Genomic DNA, 27,338 nt, shown 5'->3' on the forward strand with positions numbered 1-27,338 from the left:
CATTAAATTAATTTAATTAAATTATTAAAAGGTTTAAAAAGCACCTGTTAACTGAATGAGAATGATTAGGACAATGTATTTCATGAGATATTGAATTTAATTTTTTTTCCGATTCACCTTTTTACCCCAATTACCCCTATTTTTTTTGTTTTTCCGCTATTTTTGTTTTCTTCGAAAAAAAAACATGGATGGAACAGTATAAAGCGAAAGAACGGTAAGTAAAACTTACGGGCTGTGATTCTTTCTTTGTCAGTGAAATGTGAAGATGGCTGAAAAATGAGGATGAGCAAATTTTGAGGAGAGACTTACTCGCGAGCCGAATCACAGCCAACGCGCAGAAATTTTGAAGAAAGTCTTAATCGTGGTGGGCGTTGGCTGTGATTCGGCTCACGAGTAAGTCTCTCCTCAAAATTTGCTCATCCTCAATTTTCAGCCATCTTCACATTTCACTGACAAAGAAAGAATCACAGCCCGTAAGTTTTACTTACCGTTCTTTCGCTTTATACTGTTCCATCCATGCTATATTTTTATTTAATATTTATCTTTGCATTTTTATATGTATATATAATGTGTATATCTATGCATTTATATATATTTTACTTTACTTTTATATATGTATATATAAAACGCCCCGCTTCGCGGGGCGTTGGTCTTATGCAACTCAAGATATGACATGTTAACTTTAAAACGCGATATCTCCGGAACGGCTACATAGATTTTCTTCATTTTTGGCATGATGAAAGATATTATAGCCAACTATAACATATCAAAATATGAAGTAATTCTATAAAGCGGTGCTCGAGATATTCATCGAAAACTCATCGAAAATTTTGTTTTCGATTTTAGCGCCACTTGCGGTCATTTCTTGAACTTGCAATGTTCCGAGCAGTTGTAGGGCTTCTTAATATCTTTCATTTGAACCCGAGTTGATCAAAATCGGTCAAGCCGTTCTCGAGTTATGGCCAATTTTCGATGAAAAATTGTAACGACCATATTGACTAAACGGCTTGGCCGATTTTCGAAAATGAGGTATCGTTGGAAAGGTCTTGATGGCCCCTACAACATACCAAAATTTCAGCCCTTTAGCTATAATAGCGGCTGAGATATAGCGAAAACAAAATTTTGGGGTTATTCAAAATGGCGGACGGGGGGGTGGGGGGTCGGATCTGACTTTATAATCGGATGTCTTCCACCCGATATATGAACTTTGCCGTTGACCGCAAGTCTCTATCTATTACCGTTCTCTTGCAATTTAGCGTTATATTCCGGCCGGACGGACGGACGGACGGACGGACGGACGGACGGCCGGACGGACCAATTTTTGGCGCATACGTTTTTTGGAATGTGGGGACCCTAATTCGTGCTCATCCCAAGTTTGAGCCCGATCTGACGACTTTGCATTTTATAGTGTACACAGAAGCTGTGCTTCTTTGAAGAAAGAATCACAGCTAATTCTTTGAAGAAAGAATCACAGCTAATGCTTCTTTGAAGAAAGAATCACAGCTAAAAAGTAAATTCGCAGTTAATATTTTCTTTACATACTTCAATTTCCCTCCAATTCTTGCTTGTATTGCTCCAACAGCTCCAACGTAGTGGAAAAATTCCATACATAAAGAGAGTAGGAATGATTCTCCGTGGAGAAAATGAACAACAGTTTTGCGGAGAATACTACGACATTCCTCATGAGGAAAAGAAAGTTTTATAGGGTGTTGGGTTTTCGAGGAGAGTTTTTTTTAGTTACAGAAGAACTGCGAAGTTGAATTGTTTATGAGGGACGGAAAGTGGCAAAATTCTCTGTGTTGCAGTGTTGTAAAAGTGCACCAAATGTGCTGAAAATTTGCCTTGTGGCCTGGAGAACAGAGTGAAATAACAATGAGTTGGGGAACAGAGCTGTGGGTAAGTGAAAAATCCTCTCAAACTTCGGAAGGGGACTCGCCCATAAAAATTTTTCTCTCACAACTTGTGACACTTTTTGTGGGGACTTTCCGTGCCAAAGGGGCACCATTGGGGGCCCTGTGTTGTGTTGTGTGTGCACGGGGTGTGTTGTGTGTGGCATTGTGGGGTAATTTGGGGTGATTCTGGTGCAATCCACGGAGGAATGCTGTGGGAAAGAAACCTGTCTTTTTACCTGCGCGCGGAGAAGATGGAGAGTCGCGGAGAGGCAGGAGTTTGTGCGAAGAAAACCAGAATTTCACGTCGAATGTATTGGAGTGGCAAAGACAGAGGCACAGAGATCATGAAAGAAGGGGAAACTCTCAGCCATTTGCCTCGACGTCAGGTGCCACAATAGTGTTCCCAAAAGAAATTCCAATGGGGCATTTCCCAGCATCAGCACAGACGCTTATCGCCCGATTTCCTGACCAACTGCGTGACTCATCGGCGCTGACTCAAAAATGAACTCAAACCCTCTACCCCGGAAACGCCTCACCCACCCACTACCATCGCAACTCGGCGCAGGATCTCCCACACTCCTCATCCCCCATGAAATGTATAACTTTTTAAAGACCTGTCTCCTGTCGCATCAATCTGTCACACCGCAGCAGGTTGCGGCGGCTTCGTGTGCCCCCCTTGTCTGGGCTAATGAATTCAATGATTTTCTGGAGGAAGGCCAGCAGAACCGTCAAACGGGAAGGTCTTCCATGGTGCGCGTCATCGAGTTTTGTGTTAAGAACCTTCTTGGCTTGCATTCTTGCAAGAATGCAACATTTTCTTCTTCCGTATAAAGCAGCGGAATTATTCAACCATTGGATGCATTGAGCTCCACAACACTGACGGAGAGGGAAGGGGGGGCACCGTGTTGTAAAATATGCATTTTGATGGGAATTCCATTGGGTGGAGGGATCATGCCTGTGAGGGTCATAAAACCCAAATATTTGGCCCAAATTTGTTGACAAACATTTTGTAGATAATGTGGCTTCCGGTTGCACCAAAAATGTATTTTTGTTTTGTGCACATTTTGGGGGTACATTCGAGGCATATTTTGTGCATTTATTGATTTTATTTTATTGGGAGTTAACTCACAAAAAAATACCCAAAAAAGGATGAAGCCGATGAAGTTGTTGGATACGCATAAAAACAGCCTCAAGATACAGTGTCTGGATGTGCAAGAGTGTGTGGGTGGATGGCTTTGCTCTTTTCTCATTCTCACAGCCAGACGAGGATTTTGTTTATGTTTTATTGAAAGGCCAAACCATTTCAATTTTATTATAGCTTAGGGATGAGTTTTTTCTTGATAAATAAATTTTTTGTTGATCAGCAGGATCGTTGGCCTTATCCTTGAATTGATTTACGTTACTTGTTGCCTAGTTCTGGGTAGTAGAATGTATTGGAACGTGATTAGTTAAATCTTCTTAGAATATTTTTTTATTTATTTAATAAAGGTATTGCTTTTTTGATAATTCAATACATTGACATTCGTAAATAATCGAAAAAAATTGTTTAGGGGTGGCTGGATTCTCACGTGTAACGCAAACTTTCTCTACTTTTTTTTTTACAATTTCTTTTCTAAAGGTGTTTTGATCCTGTGAGTGTAATATGTATGTCTTTAGATTTTTTTTCTTTATAATTCAGTTACTCACAAGACTCACTCATTAACAAAAATGTTATGAAAAAAAAATTATTTGTGCTTGGTTTGTCAAAGTTTGTAACTCCCACACATTTTTTTTACAAGCATGGGAGTGAAATGAAGTTAGAACCATTTTTTATATTATTTTTTTTTGTTTTATAAATTTTTATCGTAAAAGTCGTCAAAAGAATCTTATGAAAAAATTATTTTAAAGAATACCGATTTTTGTAATAATTTTTTTTAAATTTTTTATCGGAAAAGGTTAAAATCTTTGAAATGGTCATTACAAATTATTCCACAAAATTGTGAAGAATTTATCGAATGTATTGTATGGCAGAATTGTTTTTTTTTTAATTAATTGTTTATTTTTTATAAATAAATTAAACATGATTTTGCCATCATAATTTTAGTTTGAGATCAATTTCTCTCAGATTCAGAATTTTTCACATCACTAAACGGCATAAAAAAAAAGCTTAAAACGCTCATAGAAGGACTTCCACAACTCACTTTTATCATAAAAGAAAAAATCGATAAAAACTTTTACTCTGAATACCAATTATATATTTAATTTTTTTTATTTTTGGAGACTTATAAAAGTTTGGAGACTAGTTTTTTTTTATGGTGAATGAATACCAAAATTCTTTTATCTTTTACGCTGAAGAATACCAAAATGACCTTTTATCATAAAAATAAAAAAATACCGCTGAATATGGCCGTCAATCTCAAAGTTTATTAATTCAAGATAAATAGCTACTTTTCTGTTTGTTGTTTGTTTTCTAAACAAATTAGCATACAAACATGTTTCTAAAGTTTGCAAAAAACTGAGCTTCTAATTTTTTTCAAACTCTAGCAAAAAATTGTAAAATTTCTGTTAAAATTTGTACTTTTTTTTATTTACATTTTACAACAAAAAATTCTCAAAATACAAAGTTCTGTTTGTTTAATTGCATATTAATTTTCAAAATATTGTTCTTTAACAAATTTTGAGAAATACGGTTATAAACTTATTTTCTTCGGAATAGAACAACTTTGAAGAAATAAATCGTAGAGAAAGGTTGTGTCTTACATTAGAATCCAGCCACCAAGCGCTTAGAAGAATCTTAACAGTGCTGACCTGTTATAAAGGCGGTAATTGTGCAAGCAAAATGCTCTTATGCCGTACAGCGCCGATCAGGGTGTTTTTGAAAGGAATTTATCTCATTGAGCTTCTCGTGAACCTTTGTATGATTCTTGTATGTTCTTTAATAATTTTCTATAATTCTTAAAGGCCAAAATAAAGGGTTCTAGAACTTTAACAATTTGCTTTGTTTTTTTTTTTATATTATTCTTTTCTCAACAAAATCAATTCTTTGATCAGCACAAACTCTGATTAAACTCTTTTAGAATGTATTGCAATTATTTACATTGCAGAACCTTTTATCAATATCCACCATACGACGTCTATAAATTTTCATATTTCCCATGAAAGTTGAATTTATTTAAATTTATATCGCTGTTTATTGTATAAATGTGTTGTGTACAATACACAAAAATATTTCTGTGCAGTTTTCATACAAAATTTTGCATCTTCATTGATTCTTCGCAGCAAACTTCGCCATCACTATGCCTTGTGTGTATGAACGAATAGAATATCGCGTTTTGAGCTGTCTCAAGAAATTTTATTTACGTTTTACAATGTTAACTATTTAGATACGGAGTTTATGAGTATTTTAGCTCGTTCCCTCCACGTCGTCGTGTTATCTTTTGGATGTTTCTTCAAACAAACACACAAGTGAATCCCAGAAGAAAAAAAAGTACGAGACGCATCTCATGAGAAAAATATAACGTTGTATTGGTTAAATGTTGATTTTGATTGATATTATGTTAGGCATTAGTTTTGGAGTTTTTTTGCTTTGAAGAAATTGAATCAATTCGTTTTTTTTTTTGCGTAAATTGTCTGTGTGTCGATAAGACTTTCCTCTTCGTCGTAAAAAATCAATTGATAAAAAAGACATGTAGAAGAGAGTGTTGGGTATGGTGTCGAATGGAAATTTATCGCGTCTGTTTACCAGAAAAAGAACACGTAAATCAGCACTGATTTCATATCTCACATTTGTAATTTTTGAGTCAATACATCGGTGACTGATGCGGTGACTGTTTAACATGGAATGCACCTGCTCTCTTATATCTTGTATTTTACCTTATTTGCTTTTAATTTCTATGAAATGTTGTGCACTTTCTAACGTTTCGTATTTTCTTTTCTTTTATTTTTTTTTGAGATGATTTTCCTTTTCTTTGTTGGGACAAAATTTTCCGTGTATTAGGCCAATTGATAAGGAAAACTCATGCGGTCTTATCAATCATTTAATATACTGAACATTGTAGCTTTCACACTTTGCTGCTGACGCCAATTTTATTACCAAGAAATACTCTGAATTTTCCCAAAAATTGATTCTTTACGTCATGAATGGCAAAAAGGAATTTCACAAAATTACGCACTCCAAATGCCCATTTTCATCTTCAAATATAATCATTTACGGAAATAACTCCTGAACAAAGAATCTCACAAGTTCTCTCGCGATCCAAAATATAAGTTCTTTTTTTAATCACTCGAAAATGAAAGAATTTTTTTTTCGTACACAAAACCCTCGAATTAATGACTATTTGAATATCAGGAGTGAATTGATTGAGAAAAAAATAATTCCTCCGTAGAAGATATTCATTCTCAAAACAACTTTTGGCAGTGATTCAATAACAATTTTAGATGGTCACTTCTAAAAAAAAAATAAAACACTCGAATTTATGATATTTTCGTGAGATTCTTTCGGTTTTCACATGAGAGGCTGCGCGTGAGAGAATCTTTTGTGCTAATTTCTGCAACTATTTTAAGGAAAATGGAGAAAAGCGTTTCATCTTAATAAATTTAAAATAAAAGAAAAAAAGTAGTGATGATCCTTTGTGTCGAAAGAGGTGGTTTTGTTGTAAATGTTGGTGTATTGGGGAAATTGAGGATTTTGTTGAGTGATTTAGGCACCATAGGAGGGGTTAATTGAAGTGAAAAATTAATGAGAAATACCTAGAATGCCTATAGAATGTCCGGAATATCCTGCAAGAAATACTGATTTTTAATTACAGAAGATTTTTTTTTGTAAAAGGAAAAAAAATATTAAACGTATTTAATGGTATAGATAAAGGAGTTTATTCCCTTCAATATGAGTTTAACAGGTCTGACTTTCTTTTAAAAAATCGGAATACGCATAATATTGAAAAATAAGGCGATTATGCCATAACAGATTTTCTATTTTCAACTTTGATTAGTACTTGATAAAGATTTCACCAATAATGTGAACAATAATGGAAGAAATTCATTGCTAAGTGCGGCCTAAGCTTCTTAACCTACCTAGCCTTAAGTTTTCTTTAACCAGGCTTAAGTTTTTTTAATCTATGTCTGATTTCTTAAGCTAGGTTTGAATTTTTTAGACAAGGTTTTAGTTTTTTTCAAAAATATTGTTAAGATTTTAAGTTTAGGTCAGGTTTAATTGAGATTGAACGCATTTTTAAATGAATTTTACGAATTTAGATATGAGAAGACAGTTAAATTAATATGTATTGTGATCGTCTTTGGACATTAAAATTGGTAAAAATCATCAGAAAACGCATTTAGTTCTAATTCAACCGGTTTAAACGTTAAAAGTTTAACAGGGTGATTAAAAAAACTTAAGTCCGGCATAAGAAGAATAGTTTGGCTTTAAAATATTTGACCTAGCTTAAAAAACTTAAACCTAACTTAAAAAACTGGAGCCTAGTTTAAAGAAACAAGCAGTTTGAGAATTTAGGCCTAGTTAATAAAACTTTGGGCTTATTCATGGAGCTTAAACCTAGCTTAAAAAAATAGTCTAGCTAAAAAAAAGCTAGTGAAGTATTAGTGAAAACTTAAATAAATATTCCTAATATTTCAGAAGATCTGATCTAGTTAAATAGCTTGAATTTAGTTCTTTTTTAGGCTATTGTTTTTCAATATGAGCCGTTAAGAAGGTTAAGAAATCGATCGTAGACTATTTGTGGAAAATGAATAAGGCGGATTTTCGGTCGTTTTTGGTTGATTTTAGCACTTTTATAGTTGAATTGAGTACTTCTGAAGATTCAATTTAGTCCTTTTTTTAGGCATGCTATCAAATCTGAGCTGTTTTATGACTAAAAGCCGAATAACTTCTAGGTTTAAATTTGGAATATCTTGGCTAGATTTTAGCATGTTTACAGGCAAGTTTAAAGTTTAAATTAATCAAAGAAAACCGTTTTTTTCGGTTTAAATTTTTAAGATTTTGTGGTGAAAGTTCTATCACAAACTAAACGTTCAAGAAAAATTTCAAATATGATGATTTATTTGTCAAATATACAATTTAGCTATCTCTTCACAAAGTATACTCACGAATTTTCTCATTAAGTACAATACGGGGAGTCTATTATTGAACACTTGAGTGCTAAGTAATGATTGTTTGCAGTTCAATTACCATCCGCTGTACTTCTTGGACGCCACTTTTTTTTCTTTCTTTCCCTCTTCACAATGTAAAATGTGCAAAAAGAGCGAAGAAGAAAAAAAGATACAAATTCGCTGTTTTCGATGAAAGTAGGTGGATGGCCCAAATGTTTATTGCTGCGTGTTCCAGTACCATTAAAAAAAAATAGAGAAAAAGTAGAAAAAAAAAATAGCAAAATACTGTATTTAATTCTTAAGGAATTGAAGCAAAAATATTGCAATTAGAATTGATACGAAGGGGAGGAAGATTCAATATAATATTGAATATAAGGTTAGTTAAGAATATAAAATGAGATGCTTCGTCTTTGCTACTTGACTTGAGCTACACTACTTCATAATTAAGTCAGCGCATTTTCATGTATTGTTCTTAACTGTTGCTTCTGATGCAGAGAAAATTGCAATTTCTACACAAAGTGATTTCTTCCGTTTGGCAGAAGAAGGAGAGATGAGAATAAGATGCGAAAAATGAGGGTGAATGAATGGCGAGAATGGATATTAATCGCATGGCGGGCGGAATGATGTGTGTTTGTGTGTATGGATCTTACTACGAGATGGTGATACAATTGCGGGAGTAATGTAGAAAATTGTGTGCAGAATACGAGGAGTGTGACTGAGGTATCCTGGATGTGAGTTTTTATTGGGAAAATGTTGGTTGAATAAGGTCGAAGCGTGTATGAATGTTTGCAGACTTTTCCCTATAAATTCAATGAGTCATCCACGAGCCAATACGCATGGGCGATAAACACTGTCGGCATGCGAAAATAGCCAAATGATATGGAAACTGATTTCTTTTTAATCTCTCTCTCCTACACCTACAATTCATTGATATAAATAAATATTAAAAAAAATAAAACTTAAAAGAGCAAGAAATGCACGAGATTTACAAAAGAATTGGAATTTTTCCATCAACTGCTTATCGACCATTATTTTGAGGAGATGAAGTGGAAAGCGTGTGGATTTTAATCGCTTTTCTTCTTTTCTCATCTCTCTTTCTCGTTCTTTATGTATTTTCAGGATCAGTACGACAACTTGGCTCTGCATACGCAGAAAGGAATCGATTTCCTGGATAAATACGGCAGTTTTGTACGAGACAGATGTGCCATTGAATTGGAATATGCATCAAAATTGAGGTAATGTTTACGTTTTTTTTTCATGCCGTTTTATTTCACCCCTCCCCTCCCCCCCCCTTTCGCGTCGTCTTACAAACCACATCGACGGAAAGACAGTGAAAAACACGTTCTAAAAAATCGTGTGACTTTGTAATGAGATACATTTTGAAATATAAGAAACACCAGAGGAAGACAATGGAATGGCGATTAAAAGTGGATGTAAATGCTGGATGTATCAGCAGTTGTGAAGAAACTTTAGTTTGCGGACGATAGAAGGGAAAAATTTGGTAGGATTGTGGCTTTAATGATTGTGACATAGTTGATTATCTCGTAATGGTTGGAAAAGTTGTTAAAGAAAATCCTGGGTAATTATTTAGCTTGTCTCGATGGACCTGTTGATTTATTAAAGAAAAGTAAATTGCCAATGCTTCCTCTGAATGAATTGCTTAAGTAGTTGGTAAGGTCGTACTTGTTGGAATTTTTAATTTTAATATTTGAATTTTGGAAGCTGTGTGGGTCGTAATAAGATTTTATATAGCCAAGGAGAATGCATAGAAAGGCAGTTCAGATTGACGTTTAAGATGTCAAGAAATATATTTCTAGATAAAATTTTACATTTTTTTTGATAAAAATTGAAAGAATAAAAAAAATACATCAAACGTTTGATCGAATGTCAAGCAATGAAAAGGAACGTTAAATGTCAGAATATACATGTCAAATCTTAGGAATGTTGACGTTTTAAATAAATGTCAGATGTTAAAAAAGAAACGTCGAACATTGCACAAAAAAACGTCAAACTTTCGATACGAACACCTAATATTTGGAAAGAAACTTCAATCGTTAGCAAAAAAAAAGTCAAATGTTAGTAAATTAATGTAAAAATTTTAGAAATATTTACGTTAAAAATAAACGTCTAGAAATACATTTCTAGATTAAATTTTTCATTTTTTCTAATAAAAAAATGAGATAAATATAAAAATACATGAAACATTTGAAACGAATATCAAACATTGAAAGGAACGTTAAATGCGTCAGAAGATAAATGTCAAATCTTAGGAATGATGACGTTTGAAATAAATGTCAAACATTATAATAAACGTCAAATTTTCGATACAAACACCTAATATTTGGAAAGAAACTTCAAACGTTTGCAAGAAAAACGTCAAATGTTCATAAATAAATGTTAGAAAAAATGTCGAGTGTTGATATTTTTTTCTCAAAAGGTTCTTGAATTCTGGCTACGATTTTGCATTACAAAATTTAGAAACAAAGTGGCTCTAATCCTTGAATTCATAAGTTTGAAATAGGGGAATGTGGCCCAATTCGGATCTCTTAATGCGTTTTTCAATCTGCTATTACTTAAAACTGATAAAACTTTAAATGTAGAAAGTTATGGGAGTTAAAAGAGCATTAAATGGGCTTTAAAATGGTACCAAATTTAAGAATATTGCTTTTTATATTATACAATTTTTTTGCTCATTCTGCGCGGACCTTTGGAGGTCGGAATTGGGCCACGTTCCCCAACATATTAAAAATTTCTTTATATAAATAAAGGTTTTCAAAAAACAAAATTTATTTGAAACGAATATTTTAAACAAATTTTAGTTAAAAAGTTTAATAAAAGTAAAACAAAATTTGATTATGTAAATGTAAGCAGGTTGATCTATTGGAATTCAAAATCAATCAAATATGCTTTATGTACATTTCTCATTACTTTCATGGTCAGAAGACAATTAATGTTCTTAAAATTCTTGGCAAATTCGTTACAATCATTCAAACAGCCCACGAATGCCATTGAAAATAATGCTAAAATGGCCCTCACATAGCGCGTATAAATGTAGGTAGTACATCGTACGTAATATTAGAGGTTCCGCACCTCTGTCTGTGGTGCATGAATGAAGAGTGAAATGTTTGTAAGTTTAACTTGCGGAATACAAGAAGTCTAGTCTTTGGGATGGTTGTAAAAGAGGAAAAAATGTGTGTGTGTATTATGAATTGTGAAAAAGAAATTTACCGCATGTAAAATGATAAATTAACAAAATTGCTTTCATTATATTGCAGGCGACTCGTGAAGAATTATCAACCAAAAAAGAAAGAAGAGGAAGACTATGAGTAAGTAATTTCTTCGTTTTTTTTTCATGTTTCTTCACTTAAACTGTCCCACTTGTCTTGGAAAAAATTTTATCATTTTTTTTCCATTTATTCATTCTACATGGATGCTTTTTTTGTTTTTTTTTTTTAAAGAAATATTGAAGAGAAAGAAATGAAAAAAAAAGTCAATCATAACGCGTCCAGTTATTAAAGTTGGTATACCACAACGCGGATGGGTCAGGCTAAGCGTTGTAATTTAATTTGTGAGCAGAATTAGTAGGCAAAGTTGATTTTTTTATGATATTCATCAATATGAAAGATAAAAATGCTAAGTTCTATAAGACCTACAGAAATTTCTTGACTAGTTTTGGAAAGGTATTAAAATAGGCTATAAATTGACATAAATTTCAATAATTTTCATGGTCACCTCTAGAACACAAAATGGCGGATTTTTGTTTTACCAAAACAGTTTTTGGCATTTTTTGACCTCAAGGAATGGTTCTAAAGGTTTTTAATGTTCTAGATAGTTGTAGAGTTTTGCAAAACCTTTAATTTGATACCAAATTGAGCAAAATCGGACAATCCGTTCAAGAGATATGACTCTTAGAACTTTTCAAATTCAAGAATTTTTCAAATGGTCATATCTTCTAAACGGCGACATAGATTTTCTTCATTTTCGGACTGATGAAAGATATTGAGTCAGGCGACAACATATCAAAATTTAAAGGAAATCTATAACAGATGTTCGGAGATATAGCCCCTTAAAGTTAGGCAATTTTTGTTTTTGATTTTAGCGCCTCTTGTGGCCATTTTAGGAACTTGGAATGTTCTAGAGAGTTGTAGGGCTTCTTGAAACCTTTCATTTGAGCCTGAGTTGGTCAAAATCGGTCAAGCCGTTCTCGAGTTATATCGAAAAAACACTTTTTGCTTTAGGCCGCCATATTTGCTAAACGGCTTGACCGATTTTGAAGTATGAATTGTTGATGAAAACGTCTCACTGAGCTCTACAACATACTAAAATTTCAGACCTCTAGCTATAAGGGAAGTGGTTGACAGTATTCCAAAATGGCGGACGGCGGCCATCTTAGATTTTGAAAATGCAAAAATATGAAAATTTACACCCACATTTCTATAGAAAACTTCAAACCGGAAGTCTCTATCTATTACCGTTCTCGAGCTATAAGGCAAAATGGGGACCAACGGCAGGCCGGCCGGATCAAAAATTTTCCACCACCATTTTTAGAATGTGGGTTGTCTAAAACGTGCTCATACCAAGTTTGAGCCCGATCTGAGGTGGTCGGTTTTTCCGACGATTACAATACTTGGTATGCCACGATTGTGGTATACCAACTAATAATACATAGAAGAGGAGATTATGAAATCATGAAGGCACTTCATGTTTGTGCTTTTATTTTGGCTAATTTGCTCAGTCTTGATATGATGTGTGGGAATTCTTTTTTTCTTGACTACACATTTTTTTGGGAGAAAAAATGAAAATCACGTACATTTTGGGAGAGCGAGAGATGAAAAAAAAATGATTAATTTACGCCAAAAATTACGGGAAAATGCAAATTTTATTTTTTCTCTTTTATTGAAATAGTTTAAGAGAAATGAAAATCACCGTTGCGTCTCTTTTAAAGTCACTCACATTTTTCGTTGTTGTTGTTGACTGTGTGCTTTACTCTTCACTTTTTTTTTAACACGTGAAGACACTTTGAGGGAATTTACAATCTTTTGTGGATTTTATTTTGGTAATGGGGAAGTGAAGAAGGTGTCAGGATGAGCTTAATGTATTACAGATAAACTTTTATTTTTTGCTCAGCGAAAAGGTGGAATAAACATTCCATCAAAAAGTTTTCAGGCGAGCAAAATTTGGGGATTTTTAAGGTGAAATTCAATTAATGCAAGAAGTCGAAAAAAAACCTCGATGGAAAATCGTCAAAAAGATTTTCTATCATTAATTGAAAGCAGACGGTAAAGCAGATACAGTTTCATTTAAAAATGCAAAAAGTGATGTCACAATTATGTTTTTTCTATGTTTCAATGCATGAAACATCAAAATACGTCCACGTGAAACATTGAAACATTGAAACATCACGATAATTATTCTATTGTTCTCAAAGAAAATTTCTTGGGCAAAATATGTTTTGCCACTTCTGCGTGAATTTTATGCATTCATAACTTTAAAAAAAATTGCAATGAAATGATTTAAAAATTGGAACAATAAAATATTTAATGTTTGGATCTACGTACGATTTAAAGAATTTAAAAGGGTTGAAAGAAACTTCATATTTTCCATTAAGTATTAAAACTGAGAAAAGGCAGCAATGATTTCCTCAAAAATGTAGACAATGACGTATTTAACCCTTTAAGGTTTTTTGGGTCATACGCTGACCCAAACGTGAAACATTTTATTTTTTCAATTATTTATGAATGTAATTGTTTTTCCATGTTACAAATGCATCAAATTCACACATAAGGGGTCAAAGAAGACGTTCTGAGTGAGAAAAGTCCTCTAAAAAACTTCATAGAATAAAAATCGCAATAAAAGAGCTCATGTTTCAATGTTTTTATGTTTCACGTTGGACGTTAAAGGGTTAAATATTGGAACAATAAAATATTTCACGTTTGATTCTCCGTATGAACCAAAGAACTTGAAAAGGTTGAAAGAAACTTTATATTTTCTATGAGAAAAAGCAGCAGAGATTTCCTCCCAAATACAGACAATGACGTATTAAATATGTTTGTTTTGTTCTTTTCAATGCTTGAAACATCGGTGCTGATGATTCATTGATGGTGTTTTAACAAAATACTTTCGAAAGAGTATCTACAAGAAAATCATTTCAAGATAAAAAATTAAAAAAAAAGTTCTTTTAAAAACTCACCGACGAAACATCCGCGCGAATGTTTCATGCATTTGAAAAAAAAATGAAATGCCGTCATTTTTGACTTTTGACGTCATTCTTTACATTTTTTGTGAAAATCTTTGTCGGCCTTTCCTGCTCTCAGTTGAAAATTCGAAGTTTATTTGGAGATTTCTTATTTTATTTCATCGACTATATTACGTTTTTTCTCCGATGTCTCCTCAAAGAGAGATTTTTTCATAGAGAAACGGATAATCTCCTTTTGATTTTCTTCATATGTTTATTTGCAAAAATGGTTGTCAATTCATTAAATCAATTAAAATGCATTACAAGTGCAGAATTTTGAATTTTATTCTCCACCTACGACTCATAAAAGTTTCCTTTCTTCAATGTTTTTCAATTTACTCTATATGAGCACATAATTTTAGCTTTCTCAGCTGCCTTTATCAACAAAAGGGAAATGACTAAATAATATCTCATTGCTAAAAGATATTTTTATTCTCGTGAAAGATTTAAAGAAGAGAAGAAAAAGTCTCAAATGGTAGAGTTTGTTGGAATATTCTCCTGATGACTCTCACTTTAATATTCGTTTTTTTTTTCTGCAACAATATATTCGTCATCAATTTTTAGTCATTTACTTGTATTTCCTGCGAATTAAGAGGCGCACATGGAGATTGAGAATTACAAATTGCTTAATATGACAATGTATTATCTCGTCATGTTTTATTCTGTTGTGCTTATACAGCAAAGAAGATAATTTAATGTAGGTACTACTTTTATATATATTTTATTTTTAACTTCACATTATCCACCACAACATTAAAATGCTTCCTCGTCGATTTATCTTGTTTTTACCCAAGTCAAGTACCCCCTTCTTTCTCTTCAATTTTCTCAATGTGCGTGATGTACAACATGTTTGCATGATGTGGAGGTTTTTTTTTCGCCAAATGTAGTTGAAAAATTATTATTTTTTATTGTAAAATAATACATAAAATATAGTAAACAATTCTCCACCAAACTTTATTTTTTCTTCTTCTTCCACGTTTGTTGTAAACTCTTCCATTGACGGTGTAATGTGCACAGATACACGTCATGGCAGGCATTTAGGAATGTGTTGAAAGAAATTGGTGATTTGGCGGGACAGAGAGAAATTGTGGCGGAGACATTGCAGGCAAAAGTAATTCATGGCATCTCGTTGTTGTCCAAGAATTTGCGCGATGATCGCAAAAAGTGTCTCACAGAAGGTGCTACGCTCACGCATACGTTAGCAACGCAAATTGCCGCATTGGAACGGGCAAAGAGGAATTACGATAAATCCTATAGAGATGCTGAGAAGTCCATTGAGAACTATCAGAAGGCCGATGCAGATCTCAATTTGAGTCGTGCCGAAGTGAGTTTCTTGCTCTTTCTCTGTCTTTGGTTGTTGTTAGAAGGAAGAAGAACTAATGTAAAAATGTTTCTTTATTGGAAAATTCTATATTTAGGTGGAAAAACATAAACACAACATGACCATGAAATGCCAACAGTCGGATGATTCGAAAAATGAGTACGCCAATCAATTGCAGAAGAGCAATAATTTACAACGGACACACTATGAGACATCGCTACCAGAAGTAAGTTTATTTCTGTGAAAATTCTTCAAGTATTCCCCACCCCACCTTAAAATTGCAAGAAAAACAATCACAAAATGATGTAATTTTTTATTAAAAAATACAATAGGTATTCAATCGGCTGCAGGAGATTGATGAGAAGAGGACAAAGGGTATTAAGGAGTTCATTAAGAGCGCCGCAGATGCCGAATCATCCGTTGCCCCAATTATTGCCCGGTGTTTAGAAGGTATTGTAAAGGCGTCGGAGTCAATTGATGAGAAGGAGGATTCATTAAAAGTGATAGAAAGGTAAATTTATTTATTTTTTTACTTATTTTTTTTTTTAAGCATAAATCAAAGAATATTATGCATAATACTTGGCGTTAGCCCCCTGCATGTAACCGAATTTCATTTTTAAAGACAATCATAATGCGTCATGTTGTTAGAATTGGTGTCCCACAAATTATTCGTTGTAATTTGATTTGTTAGCATTGGGTCATACGCCGACCCAAAAACTCGATATTGAAAATGTTTCATTTTATATAGTTATTTTATGAATATTAAGTCCAAATTAGCCAAATTAGTACAAGACTATGTTTTTACAATCCATGATCATTTTATGACCACAAAAGGACATCCCCAAGGACTCATAGGATCAAGAAGGACGAAAAATCGTAAATTTTTGAGTTGATTTCGTATTTGTACTCAAATGAATCCATAAAAATTATTTTTAGTTCAATCAGCTCGCTATATTGATAGCAGACCTGAAAGAGTTAAAATAAAAATCCATCAATTTTGTGGATAAAAAATTGTTGTATCTCCGGTTTCTACAGACCTACATTAAGTGATTGACTTGTTATGGAAAGATCTTAAAATAAACTGCAATTTAACATATAATTCGGTAATTTTCTTGGTCATTTCTAGAATACAAAATGGCGATTTTCAGTTTTACATAAAAAAAAGTATTTATCATTTTTTTTTTGTCCTCAAAGAATGGTTCTAGAGGTTCCTGATGTTTTAGGAAATTGTAAAACTCTGTAAAACCTTTAATTTGATGCCAATTTGAGTAAAATCCGTAAAATCGTATCAAGTAGATCAGGAGATATGGCTCTTAGAACTTTTAAAAATTTTGAATGGCTATATATTCTAAACGGCGATATAGATTCTTCTTGTATTTATAGATTGGTAAAAGATATTAAGTCCAGGTATAACATATCCAAATTTAAAGAAAATTCAAAATAAATTGTCTGAGTTATTGCCCCTTGAAATTGGGCAATTTTTGTTTTTGATTTCAGCGTCTCTTGCGGTCATCTTTGGAACGTACAATGTTCTAGATATTTGTAGGGCTTCAATTTGATCAAAATCATATGAGCCCTTGCCGAGTTATATCGAAAAACTTTTTTTTTGCTTTAGACAGTCCTTTTAGCTAAACGGCTTGACCGATTTCTATGAATGAGTTATCGATAAAAACGTCTCAATGAGCTGTACAAAACATTAAAATATCAAACCTCTATCTATAAGGAAAATACTTAACAGTATTCCAAAATGGCTGATAGCGGCCATCTTGGTTTTTAAAATGTCAATGTAAACCACGAAGTGGTATACTAACTAATAAACCAACTAACTTTAAATAACATTTTCGTAAATTTCTCAGTGTTTTTTCCGTGAAATAACCATACTTTTCTTGAACCTTTAACAATGCCCCACAATAATGTAAAAATTGATACTTTGTTTACATGCAGGGGGCTAAACCCATATAGGGTGCATAAGACTCTTTAAAAATCCTTGGATTTGTTGACAATAAATTTTATTGATTTGTACCTTTTTTTTTTATTGTGTTGAAATAGATATAAATCCGGATTCACACCACCAGCAGACATTCCATTTGAAGATTTATCGAAAGTCGATGCCGAATCGTCGAATTACTCCTCACAAAATAATTTAGGAATAAACAATATGACACAAAAAGGAACAATGGGTGCTAATAAGTTAAAGAAGCGTGTCGGGATATTTGGAATTTTCGGTAGTAACAAGGTATGTTGCTTTCAATCATTCTCATGAGTCTTTATATCTGTTTACCATTTAGTCATCTCATCAAATTCATTAATAATCATTTTTTTTTCTTTTCAATTCAATAATAGATTTTTTTTTACAAAGATTTTTCTTTTGAGCAAATTAGCGTTTATATTAGAATTTATTTAGCAAAATATTTACAATGCAAAATATTTGTTTTTTTTTACATTTTGTGTTTTCTAAATTCCCTATTATTTCTATTTTCTCTGCGCAAATATTTCTGTGTCTGGTGATGGGGAATAAAAAAAAACTAAAAATGTTTTTTGCTCACAAAAAAAAATAAATCAAATACTTGTAAGTATGACTTTCAAGAGTTTAAACATTTTGAACAAAAAAAAAAGAAAGATTAAATCACTGCAATGTGGCTTATAGAGTTTGACTCTTTATGTAAATGTTTTAATAACTCTAAATTGGTGAATTATTCATCATTTGTGTTGTTTTTTTTTCTGCTTCTTTTTTTCTGCCGCAAAATCACGTACAAGTACAACACTAAATATGAGATAATTAATGTGTTTATTCTTTTCTTACCATTATGCTTTCATGCTGCAAATAAAAACTAATCCCATTCCCCATTTATTATGTAAATAATAAATCATCGAATGTCGATTTATATCCCCTGTGCGATGCAACAACATAATCTTATTATAAAATACCTACAAAAAATCAACCCGTAAAATACTAAACAAAAAAAAACTCAATCCACTATTAAAATGACTCAATACCTGGCAGAAGTTACTTGAGGCCTGCATTACGGTGAAGGTACGGCTTTAAACAGCAACAAAAAATCCATCCAATTTTTTTTGTTTTGTGGTTTTCCCTTTTTTTGGAGTGAAATTTTTCAAGCTTATTTTTTTTTAATTCCTCTGCATAGGCTAAAAAACTCGTCGAGAATATAATTTTGCAGCTTATTTTTTTATGGAGATGTTCATTTGAATTTTCACGACGTTTCTTGCAAAATAATTATACATTTTTCTTGCATTTTTCATTCAAGTCATCATTTATTCTCTTTCACTATTTTAAATGAGTGTGTGCTTCTATTGTTGGGGGTACAGTGGTACAGGGTGGTGTCATTGAATTGGCAATTTTTCCTTAAAGATTTTTTTTTGAAAAAGAAAACTTTTTTTTTATAAAATCGTGCAAAAAATTTTAATAAAAGGACAAAAAGCAGAAATGAGCTTTTCGTAACTTCGAATAGTTGAGATAAAATCGAAATATCGAAAAAGAAGTGCTGTTTTTAAAGTTCTTCGATTATTCGAATCTAATTCAAAGGTTCTAATATTTTTTTTAAGTATTTAAAGCTTCGAAGCTTTTTTTAAAAATTCTCCAATTAATTGTAAGTATTCGAAACGGTTTGTAGGTTGGAGAATAATTTTCATAAAAAACATGAAGATTCTATAATCCGCTTCGAATATTAAAAAAAAATTATTTGAAACTTCGATCTTAATTCGAAAAATCGAAGCGATGAGCAAAGGCGAAAAAGAACTGCTGTTTTTAAAGTTCTTCAATTATTCGAATCTAATTCGAAGGTTCTAATAATTTTCTAAGTATTTAAAGCTTCGAAGCTTTTTTTTTTTAAATACTTCAATTATTTGTAAGTATTCGAAGCGGGTTGTAAGTTGGAGGATAATTTTTATAAAAAAACATGAAGATTCTATAATCCGTTTCGTATACTTATAGTGCAATGATTCGAATATTAAAAAAAAAACTTCGAATAACTTGAAAAAATTATTTGAAACTTCGAGTTTAATTCGAAAAATGGTTTATAAACTGCTTCGTTTATAAAACCTTCGATCTTCGATGTTCCGATTGAAAGTTCATGCCCTAAAAAAGGATGTTGGTTTGTAAATGTGATAGTGTTATAACCTAATTTGCGTAAACGATCAAGGACACGCGTAATCTTATAGAAAATCAAAAAGAAAAAAGAAATCGCTGAACAGACTCTAAATCTTCCACTGATGTCCTGTGGAAATGCTTGGGAAAAATTTGTAATGAAAACACAAACAATGACGTCACAATTGAGTAATTTTTCGTCTTTAAATTCATGAAATATTCCCACAAATATTTCATCCGTAAGTTTTTGAAATATTTAGTTTCCATAATTATTCATTTTCTGATTATAATCGTGATTACGTAATATTTTCCGTCCTGAAATGAAATTTCTGATTATTAATCCTAGTTTTGGTCGAAATTGAAATGTTTCAAAGATACATTAATAAAACACGCAATTGAAACATCAGGGAGAATGTTTCATTTGTAGAAGTTTATGTAGGATTCGGAACAAAAGTCTAAAATAAAATAAATCCGCGATGTTTTGTTGCTAGTTGCAATGTTTAGGTAATTTTATTACCATCCTCAGGCTTCATGTATTGAGGTTTCGGGTTAAATGCTTATTCAAATGTCAAACATTTCATTTACTCGAATTTAAATAAATATTAATTATTTTTATAAATTGAAATTTCGTAAAGCTTCCGGAGAGGTCAAAAAAATAGTTTTGACAAAGAAATACACAATGGTGACGTCATTGTTTACATTTTCTAGGAAAATCTTTGTGAAGATCAAAGAAGTCAAAACTTCTTAAAAACGTTTTAATGACATTCAAATAATTTTCTCCCGTAAATTCAAATCATCAAGCAATATTAGACGTATTTAATCAATTCCTATTTAAGTTGTAAAGTTTTTTATTTTTGTTCGGCCTGTTCAATTGATACACCCTGTAAAGTTTAAACGAAGGAGCTTTGTAAGCAATTCAGAGAGTATTTTGCATTGATGAAGCGCATGTGACTTGCTTTGGTAAATAAAATTTTCTAATTTGAAATGAAATATTTAGGATTTTTGCTTATTTGAATTTATTTTTATATCGTACATTTCGTTGGTCATGCATTCAAAAAAAAAAACTCATCAAATTCACGTTGAAAGTGAATTCTTTTAGTGGTGTGTTGTGGAGGTAAAAAGAAAAGAAAGAAGAATGGATTTAATGTTTGTTTAATTTCTTTTTTTGTATTGCAGAATACTCTATCGACGGACGGTATGAAGGAAGACTTTAGTGATTTGCCACCGAATCAGCGGCGCAAGAAGTTGATGGCGAAAATTCAGGAGATACAGCAGAAGATAACACAAGAAACGGCGGCATATGATGGGCTCGTGAAGATGAAAGGTGTCTATGAGGCCAACACAATGCTGGGTGATCCAACGACAGTGGATGCCCAGTTGAATGAGTCCGGAAGTCGACTGGAGAAACTCAAGAGTGAATTGAAGAAGTTCAAAATGTACTTGGACGCGGCAAATAATGCGCAAATGATGCAACATAGTCCACAGACACACAGAAATATGTACAATGGGCAGAGATCTTCACGGTGAGTTGTATTACTTGTGTGCAGAAATATTTATTATTATTATTATTATTATTTGTGGCAGTTTTGTTTCAACAAAAAAGCTAAAAAAAAAAAATGAGAAAGAAAATTCTATGTCATGGAGTCTTCTCTTTCCAAGTGCATCCGATGGGTTATATATTTGCATAAAAAATTCAATAGAATTTCATGGGAAACAGACATTTTGGAATTTTTCCCGAGAGAATGAAGATTTTTTTTTAATACTTCTTGCACTATTCATAATATCATCGCACACACCACACCTTTAGGAGAGACTTTCACAATTTTTATCGCGTTGATTGAGAAAAGAGGGCTCGAACCGATAACAAACGTTCTACAAATATTTCTTTATATTCATGCCACATTCCTATGCGGCAACGGGATGTGCTTTAACTCATGACTGTTGTCAGTGAGTGAGTGAAGAAGATAAAGATGACGGGATATTAGCACCAAAATATTCTGCTGTGAAGAGTCTCTTATTTCGTTTTATTTTTATCTTAATTTGACCAAAAAATTATCACGTGGAAAATTCTTTACAGATAATATACATATTGTACATGATATTTGCACAGAAAATTTACATATTTTAACTTTCTTTCTCCCACCCTCTAACAATCTACATAACTCAAAAATTAATTACACTAACATAATAATTTTGGAATTACTAAATTGAGCTTTTTTTCATTTTTTTTTATTAAAAACTCTTTTGTGAATCTAAGTTAATTGCAATTTGCATTTTTTGAGTTTAAAATCTAAAAGATAATTTTCAAGTTTGCATACTTTTAGGCGTATTTTGATAGTAAAATAAAACAGTTTCTAATGAAAAATATTTTAATAGATTTTTTTAAAGTATTTTTTCCTCCCATTTTCAATGAGTAATAATTATTTTAATAGATTCAGTTAAGATTATTTTTTATTTTGCAAAAAAACGGATACATTGTCCTGATCTAACTAGTAATGTATCTAGGTTTTACCCGAATGTTAAACGAAAATAGGAAGGGAAACAAATAATCTCTACGTAGATTGACTGTTAAATCCGACCGAACTGAAGGAAAGAAATCATTTTTTCACGTCTATTTTACATCTTATCGGTTTCTAGGTAAATTCTAAAATCGGTAGAACCGTTTAGCTAATATGAAAATGGTTAAACCGATTTTGACCTAATTGAGCTTAAATGAAAGCTTTTAAGAATCTTTATAGTTCTCTAGAACATCGAAAGTTCTAAAAATAGCTGTGGAAAGGTCTGAAATTAAAAACGATTTTTATTAGTTTTTAATTAACATCTCGAAAACGCTATAATAGATTTTCTTCAAATTATTGATTTTTTTTTGGCTGATTATAATGTATTTCAAGGAAAATAAAATTAAGAAAATCGTTGGATCCGTTTCAAAGATATAGTTCTCTAAACTTGATATGTCATATTCCGATTTTGACAAGGTGCGAGTGAAAATTCTAACAGAATTGCGTTTTTTTAAGTACCTAAAGCTTTTGTTAGACACGTTAGACAAAACAAGTCCGATTTTGATCAAATCAAAAGAAAGTTTTTGTGAAGCTCTTCAAATGCTTAGAATATTTTAATTTCTAAAAATGACCGCGAGATACGTTAACATCAAAAACAAAATTCTGGAAAACTTCTAACTCGAATTTCTAGAGGTTGAATGTAGTCTATTGATGTTTAGATTCTGATGGAATCCCTTTAGGTCATTTTTAGGGAAGGTTTGAATTGTAGATCCTTATTCAATTGATAGTCATAGAGGATAAGTCAATTTGTCTTCTAAGAAGTTTTAATTTATTCTGAAGATGCAAAGCCCTAGAAAAAAATTTTTAAAGACCGATTTTAGTTTTTTTTCTCAATTTATTTGAATGTTTTGAATACTGAAGAATTATTCTTTAGTTTCGAAGTCTTTGAACTTTAATGTTTAATTTTTCTTGGAGACTTTAATAGTTCAGAATTCAAGATCTTTCAGAAAAAGAATTTAATATATTTCTTTCGTCAAGAGGATTTACAGAAAGGATATTTATTTACCTATAAATTTAGAAGAGAATTAAAAAAAAATTATCAAAACATCCTTAAATTTCGCAAATTACTCAAAAATATAAATTTTTCCTAAATTATAAAAAGTTTCTTTTCGTATTAACTAAAAGACTTATTAAGTATGCATAAAGTGTCTGTATTATGAGTTATTAAAATCTACATACTTGGTGGTTTTTGTTGAGAAATTCAGCAAAATCTTTTCAATCAAATGAGCAGAAAGTGCAAGTTGCTTGTGCACATTTAATTGAGGTTCAAGCAGTGCGACATGAGTCTTGTTTTTTTATTCAATTTGTTGTGGGAAAAAAATGTCGCATAAATGTGTGTTCTGAAATTGAATTAGCACATTAACTCGGACGCATGTATGTAGACATGTGCCTGGGTTATTTCAATGTCATTTCGTAATACAATCATTAGATTTTTGTTGTCTGTACAAAATGACTTTTATATGTATTATGTTATATCCCTCCTCTCTTCCTCTCTGTGAATATTTCTATTTCTTTTTCCCAACACTATTTTGGTTTTTCGTGAATTTTTCTTTTTGAAAAAGAATATTTCTTATAAGGAAAAAAACTGAGTCTATGTATATAAATTTTAATTTTCTTATAAAAGTTGAGAAAGAAAATTGTTTTTTTGTTATTACATTTTTGTAGGCATTCCAATGGTAGCGGGGAGAATGAAGATGGAGAAGATAATCCAGACGATGCGGGAAGCTTAAGCAGGTCAGCATCTGAGGGTAGTGTGGCACAGGCGCAAAATGGGCTTAACATTAATAATAATGGGTATAATTGGTTCCTTATTTTATTTTATTCATACAAATCATAAAAAAACAAAAAATATGTTCACTGATGCATGTTTTCACTTCATATCACGTTTTTCATCAATCTTATAGATTAATTTGTGTTTTCTTTCCCTTTCATATTTTCCCTTCTAACTCTTTTATTTATTATTCATTTATTTATTTATTTTTTATTTCTTATTTTCTTTTCGCACACTGCAAGTGCTCAAGAATGCTTCTCTGCTGTTTTTTGTTTTGTTTTATTATTTTCTTTCTCTCCTTCTCTGTGTACAACCTTTTTATTTATAATTCTCTAAAATGTTCTAAAACTCTCCCTGTATTTATGTATGTATATTTTTTTTATTTGTTATTGCCTCAACTTTGTTTTGTCTGAGAAAAGATGTTTTTTTTTAGCAATGAGTGTGTGTGTGTGCAAAAAGAAATTATTTAACAAATTCTTATGAGATTGATTGATGAGAATTAATAGGGATTGTTTTGTGTCTCATTTAATTAGCAGTTCAGCGAGTCCGGAAAGTGGTTTGGGCACATCACACACTTCCCTTCCGGGCTCAGGGCACGGAAGTGCGAATGATAACAACCACCCAGAAGATATGTACTATGAAGCTGAACTTTTACAGCCTCTGGGAACATGCAAAGCACTCTATCCATTTGATGGTGAGTTATTCTACATTATTTTTTAAAAGAGAATAATAAATATTTCCAGGGACGTAGTTGGGAATTTTTTCTAAAGGGGACTGTGTTTTGAAAACAATTTTTTAAAAAACATTAAAAATATAAATGAAGATTTAACGGATTTTGCATTTGAATTTGCAGTTTTTGATGATTTTTTAATGAAATTCTAACGTTTTGATGTTTTTTATAAAGTTTGACATGTATTTAAAAACGTTTAAAATGCCTTTTATATCATTTGATGTATTTTTTTGAAGAATGTTAAATGTTAAAAGAAAACGTTAAACTTTTCAAAATACATGTCAAACGTTAAAAAAAAACGTCTAATGTTATAATAAAAACATATCAATGCATTAAATATTTAAAAAAATAAATAAATAATGAAAAACTCTAGAAATTAAAAAAAAAATTAGAAGATACATCAAACGTTTTAGGATATGTCAAATGTTTAAGGAAAATGTCAAACGTTCTAAAAAAATTAAAAAATGCCAGGGATACGTCAAACGTTTTTAAATTAATGTCAAACAATGAAAAATAAATATCAAATCATACAAAAGGGTCATCAAACGTTAGAAAATAAACTTCAAATTTCTTTTGAAATTAATTTTCCATTTTTTTGACATTTTTTGTTGACAATTGACGATTTTTAACGTTTGACGTCACTTTTGAGAGGTTTGATATTATTATTTCATTGTTTGACGTTTATTTAATATTGGGTTGTATTCTGCGACAAATAAATCATTGAAATCTTTGAAATTTTAAAGATATTAAAAATAGGACTGGTTGTTTGACATATTTTAACGTTTGACGTTCTTTTTTTGTTATGTTTGACATTTCTCTTTTATTGTTTGACGTTTCTTGTTTTAATGTTTGAAGTTTATGTAATTTTTTTAAGCTTTGAAATCATTTCTTTTGATTCCCAAAGAAAGAAAACCCAAAAATTCTTTGAACTTTGTGAGTTGTTTATATACCCCCAATCCCACTCTGTCTACTGCACTGATCAGTTTACAAAAGAAGGAAAATTTGTCTCATTTGAATGTCTTTAGATGAGGAAGAAAATACGAATTTTCTTTGCATTTTTTCAGCCACCAGTGAAGGAAGCATCCCAATGGCTGAAGGTGAAGAACTTCAAGTTATTGAATTGGATCAAGGAGACGGCTGGACAAGGTGAGAAAAAAAGCACTTGCTATTATTTCTTTCTTTATTCCTCTTGTAATAAAGCAGCATTGCCTTTTATTGTGAGCATTTTACTAAATAACAATTTGTTTGTTCTCCTCGTCACAGAGTTCGTCGCATGTGCGGCTCTAATGGATGGGAAGAAGGATTTGTACCCACGAGTTATATTGAGAGTACACTCTATGCATAGGAGGAACATACTGTGTAGTAAATTTTTTTAATAGGTAATGACTATATAATTAATTTCCATGCATTACTATGAGAAGAAATAGTCAAGAAAATTATTTTAAAAAAAGTGAAGAAAAAAAAACATTTTTAGCAAAATTTCCGCAAACACTCAAAGAAAAAAATTCTGAGTTCCACAGTGTGGTCAAAAAAAAAGTTAAAGAAAAGAAAATTAATAAAATGATATTTCGTAATTAATCTTAATATAATAAAAAGAGAAAAATGCAATTTAAATTTTTATTAAATGCGCAATATAATTTATCAAAAAACTTGCAAAATTGCAGCGCAGATATCAAATACACACACAGAAAAAAATAATCAATAGATTTAAATGAATTATTAAAAAAAAACTATTTATGAGTGTAAAAGGGAAACGAACTCACCAGAAAAAAATTAAACAAAACTTTTTACAAAATATTCTATTGACTGAATTATTTCTAATTAAACAAAAAAAAATGAGAGATACTAAACAAGAAATACTTTAAAAACATTTTTTTAGCTATAAATTGCTCATTTTCCTAAAAGAAAAAAGAATGCAAAATTTGTACATAAATACTGGTCCTATTTTTTTTAAACGTATAGACGATTAAATGAAATTTAAAATTAATAAAATGTGTAGAAGGTGAGAAAATGGTAAAACTTTGCAAAATATCTTTTTGTAGCGATTAAATTATAATAAAAAACAACTGATGATGAGAATTGAAGAAAAATCATTAATATATAAATATTAAAATGTAATCAGAAGAATCGTTTCAAATAAATTTCAATGCAGAGAGTATTAATAAAAATTGCTATATTAGTTCAGGTTTTTATTTTTCATTTAATCTAAGTTTGAAATCTCTTTGTAAATAAATCACACACATTTTTCTTTTAATTTTTATTAATATTAAGGAACGTATGAGAACAAAAAAAAAGAAATTACTAAAATGCTGTAAATATTTTTTCACGTGGCGATAAAAAGTATATAATAGTAATCTTTGCCGTAGATTAACAAAAAAAATAATGAAAAAAAATTAAAATGTAATAGTTGTTCTTCCTTTTTCCATTCTAAGTAACAAAATTCTTCGAATACATCTATAAATAGCTTCCTTATGCTCTTTCTCTCTCTCTCTGGAAAATAGAAATGATTGTATGTTACGCTAGTCCCGTATTTATGACAGAGCTTTTCCACTCTTGATTAATTTAATAATTTTCATTGCTTTTACACAAAATAAATCGCAACAAAGCGAGGCGGTGTATTTATAAATGAAAGAAAATGCTTA

The 27,338-nt window shown here is 31.4% G+C and overlaps 2 protein-coding genes across 5 annotated transcripts in view; both read left to right on the plus strand.

Annotated features, from left to right (window-relative positions):
- Window positions 1–27,338, plus strand: part of LOC129792881 (activating transcription factor 7-interacting protein 1) — a 481,750-nt gene that overhangs the window by 275,768 nt on the left and 178,644 nt on the right. The window lies entirely within an intron of this gene.
- On the plus strand, window positions 1,725–26,929 carry LOC129792921 (formin-binding protein 1). 4 transcript variants are annotated; one of them, XM_055832334.1, is made up of 12 exons: window positions 1,725–1,896; window positions 9,096–9,211; window positions 11,252–11,302; window positions 15,229–15,535; window positions 15,630–15,758; window positions 15,865–16,043; window positions 17,582–17,768; window positions 20,814–21,160; window positions 23,861–23,989; window positions 24,500–24,660; window positions 25,761–25,842; window positions 25,960–26,929. In XM_055832334.1, exons 1-12 carry the CDS (start codon window positions 1,873–1,875, stop codon window positions 26,039–26,041), a joined length of 1,794 nt encoding a protein of 597 aa, XP_055688309.1. In that variant the 5' UTR covers window positions 1,725–1,872; the 3' UTR covers window positions 26,042–26,929. The 4 variants fall into 4 exon arrangements, with proteins under 4 accessions (XP_055688309.1, XP_055688310.1, XP_055688312.1 ...); XM_055832335.1 differs by having other exon boundaries at window positions 24,503–24,660; XM_055832337.1 differs by having other exon boundaries at window positions 23,861–23,929.

The sequence above is a fragment of the Lutzomyia longipalpis genome, chromosome 3 (assembly GCF_024334085.1).
Source record: "Lutzomyia longipalpis isolate SR_M1_2022 chromosome 3, ASM2433408v1".
In the NCBI taxonomy this organism is placed as follows: Eukaryota; Metazoa; Arthropoda; class Insecta; order Diptera; family Psychodidae; genus Lutzomyia; species Lutzomyia longipalpis.

Coding starts and splice junctions, on each gene's coding strand:
- LOC129792921 (XM_055832334.1), top strand. CDS start 1,873: ATGAGTTGGGGAACAGAGCTGTGG. Junction 11,303..15,228: donor AAAGAAGAGGAAGACTATGA/GTAAGTAATTTC, acceptor TAATGTGCACAG/ATACACGTCATGGCAGGCAT. Junction 25,843..25,959: donor CAAGGAGACGGCTGGACAAG/GTGAGAAAAAAA, acceptor TCCTCGTCACAG/AGTTCGTCGCATGTGCGGCT.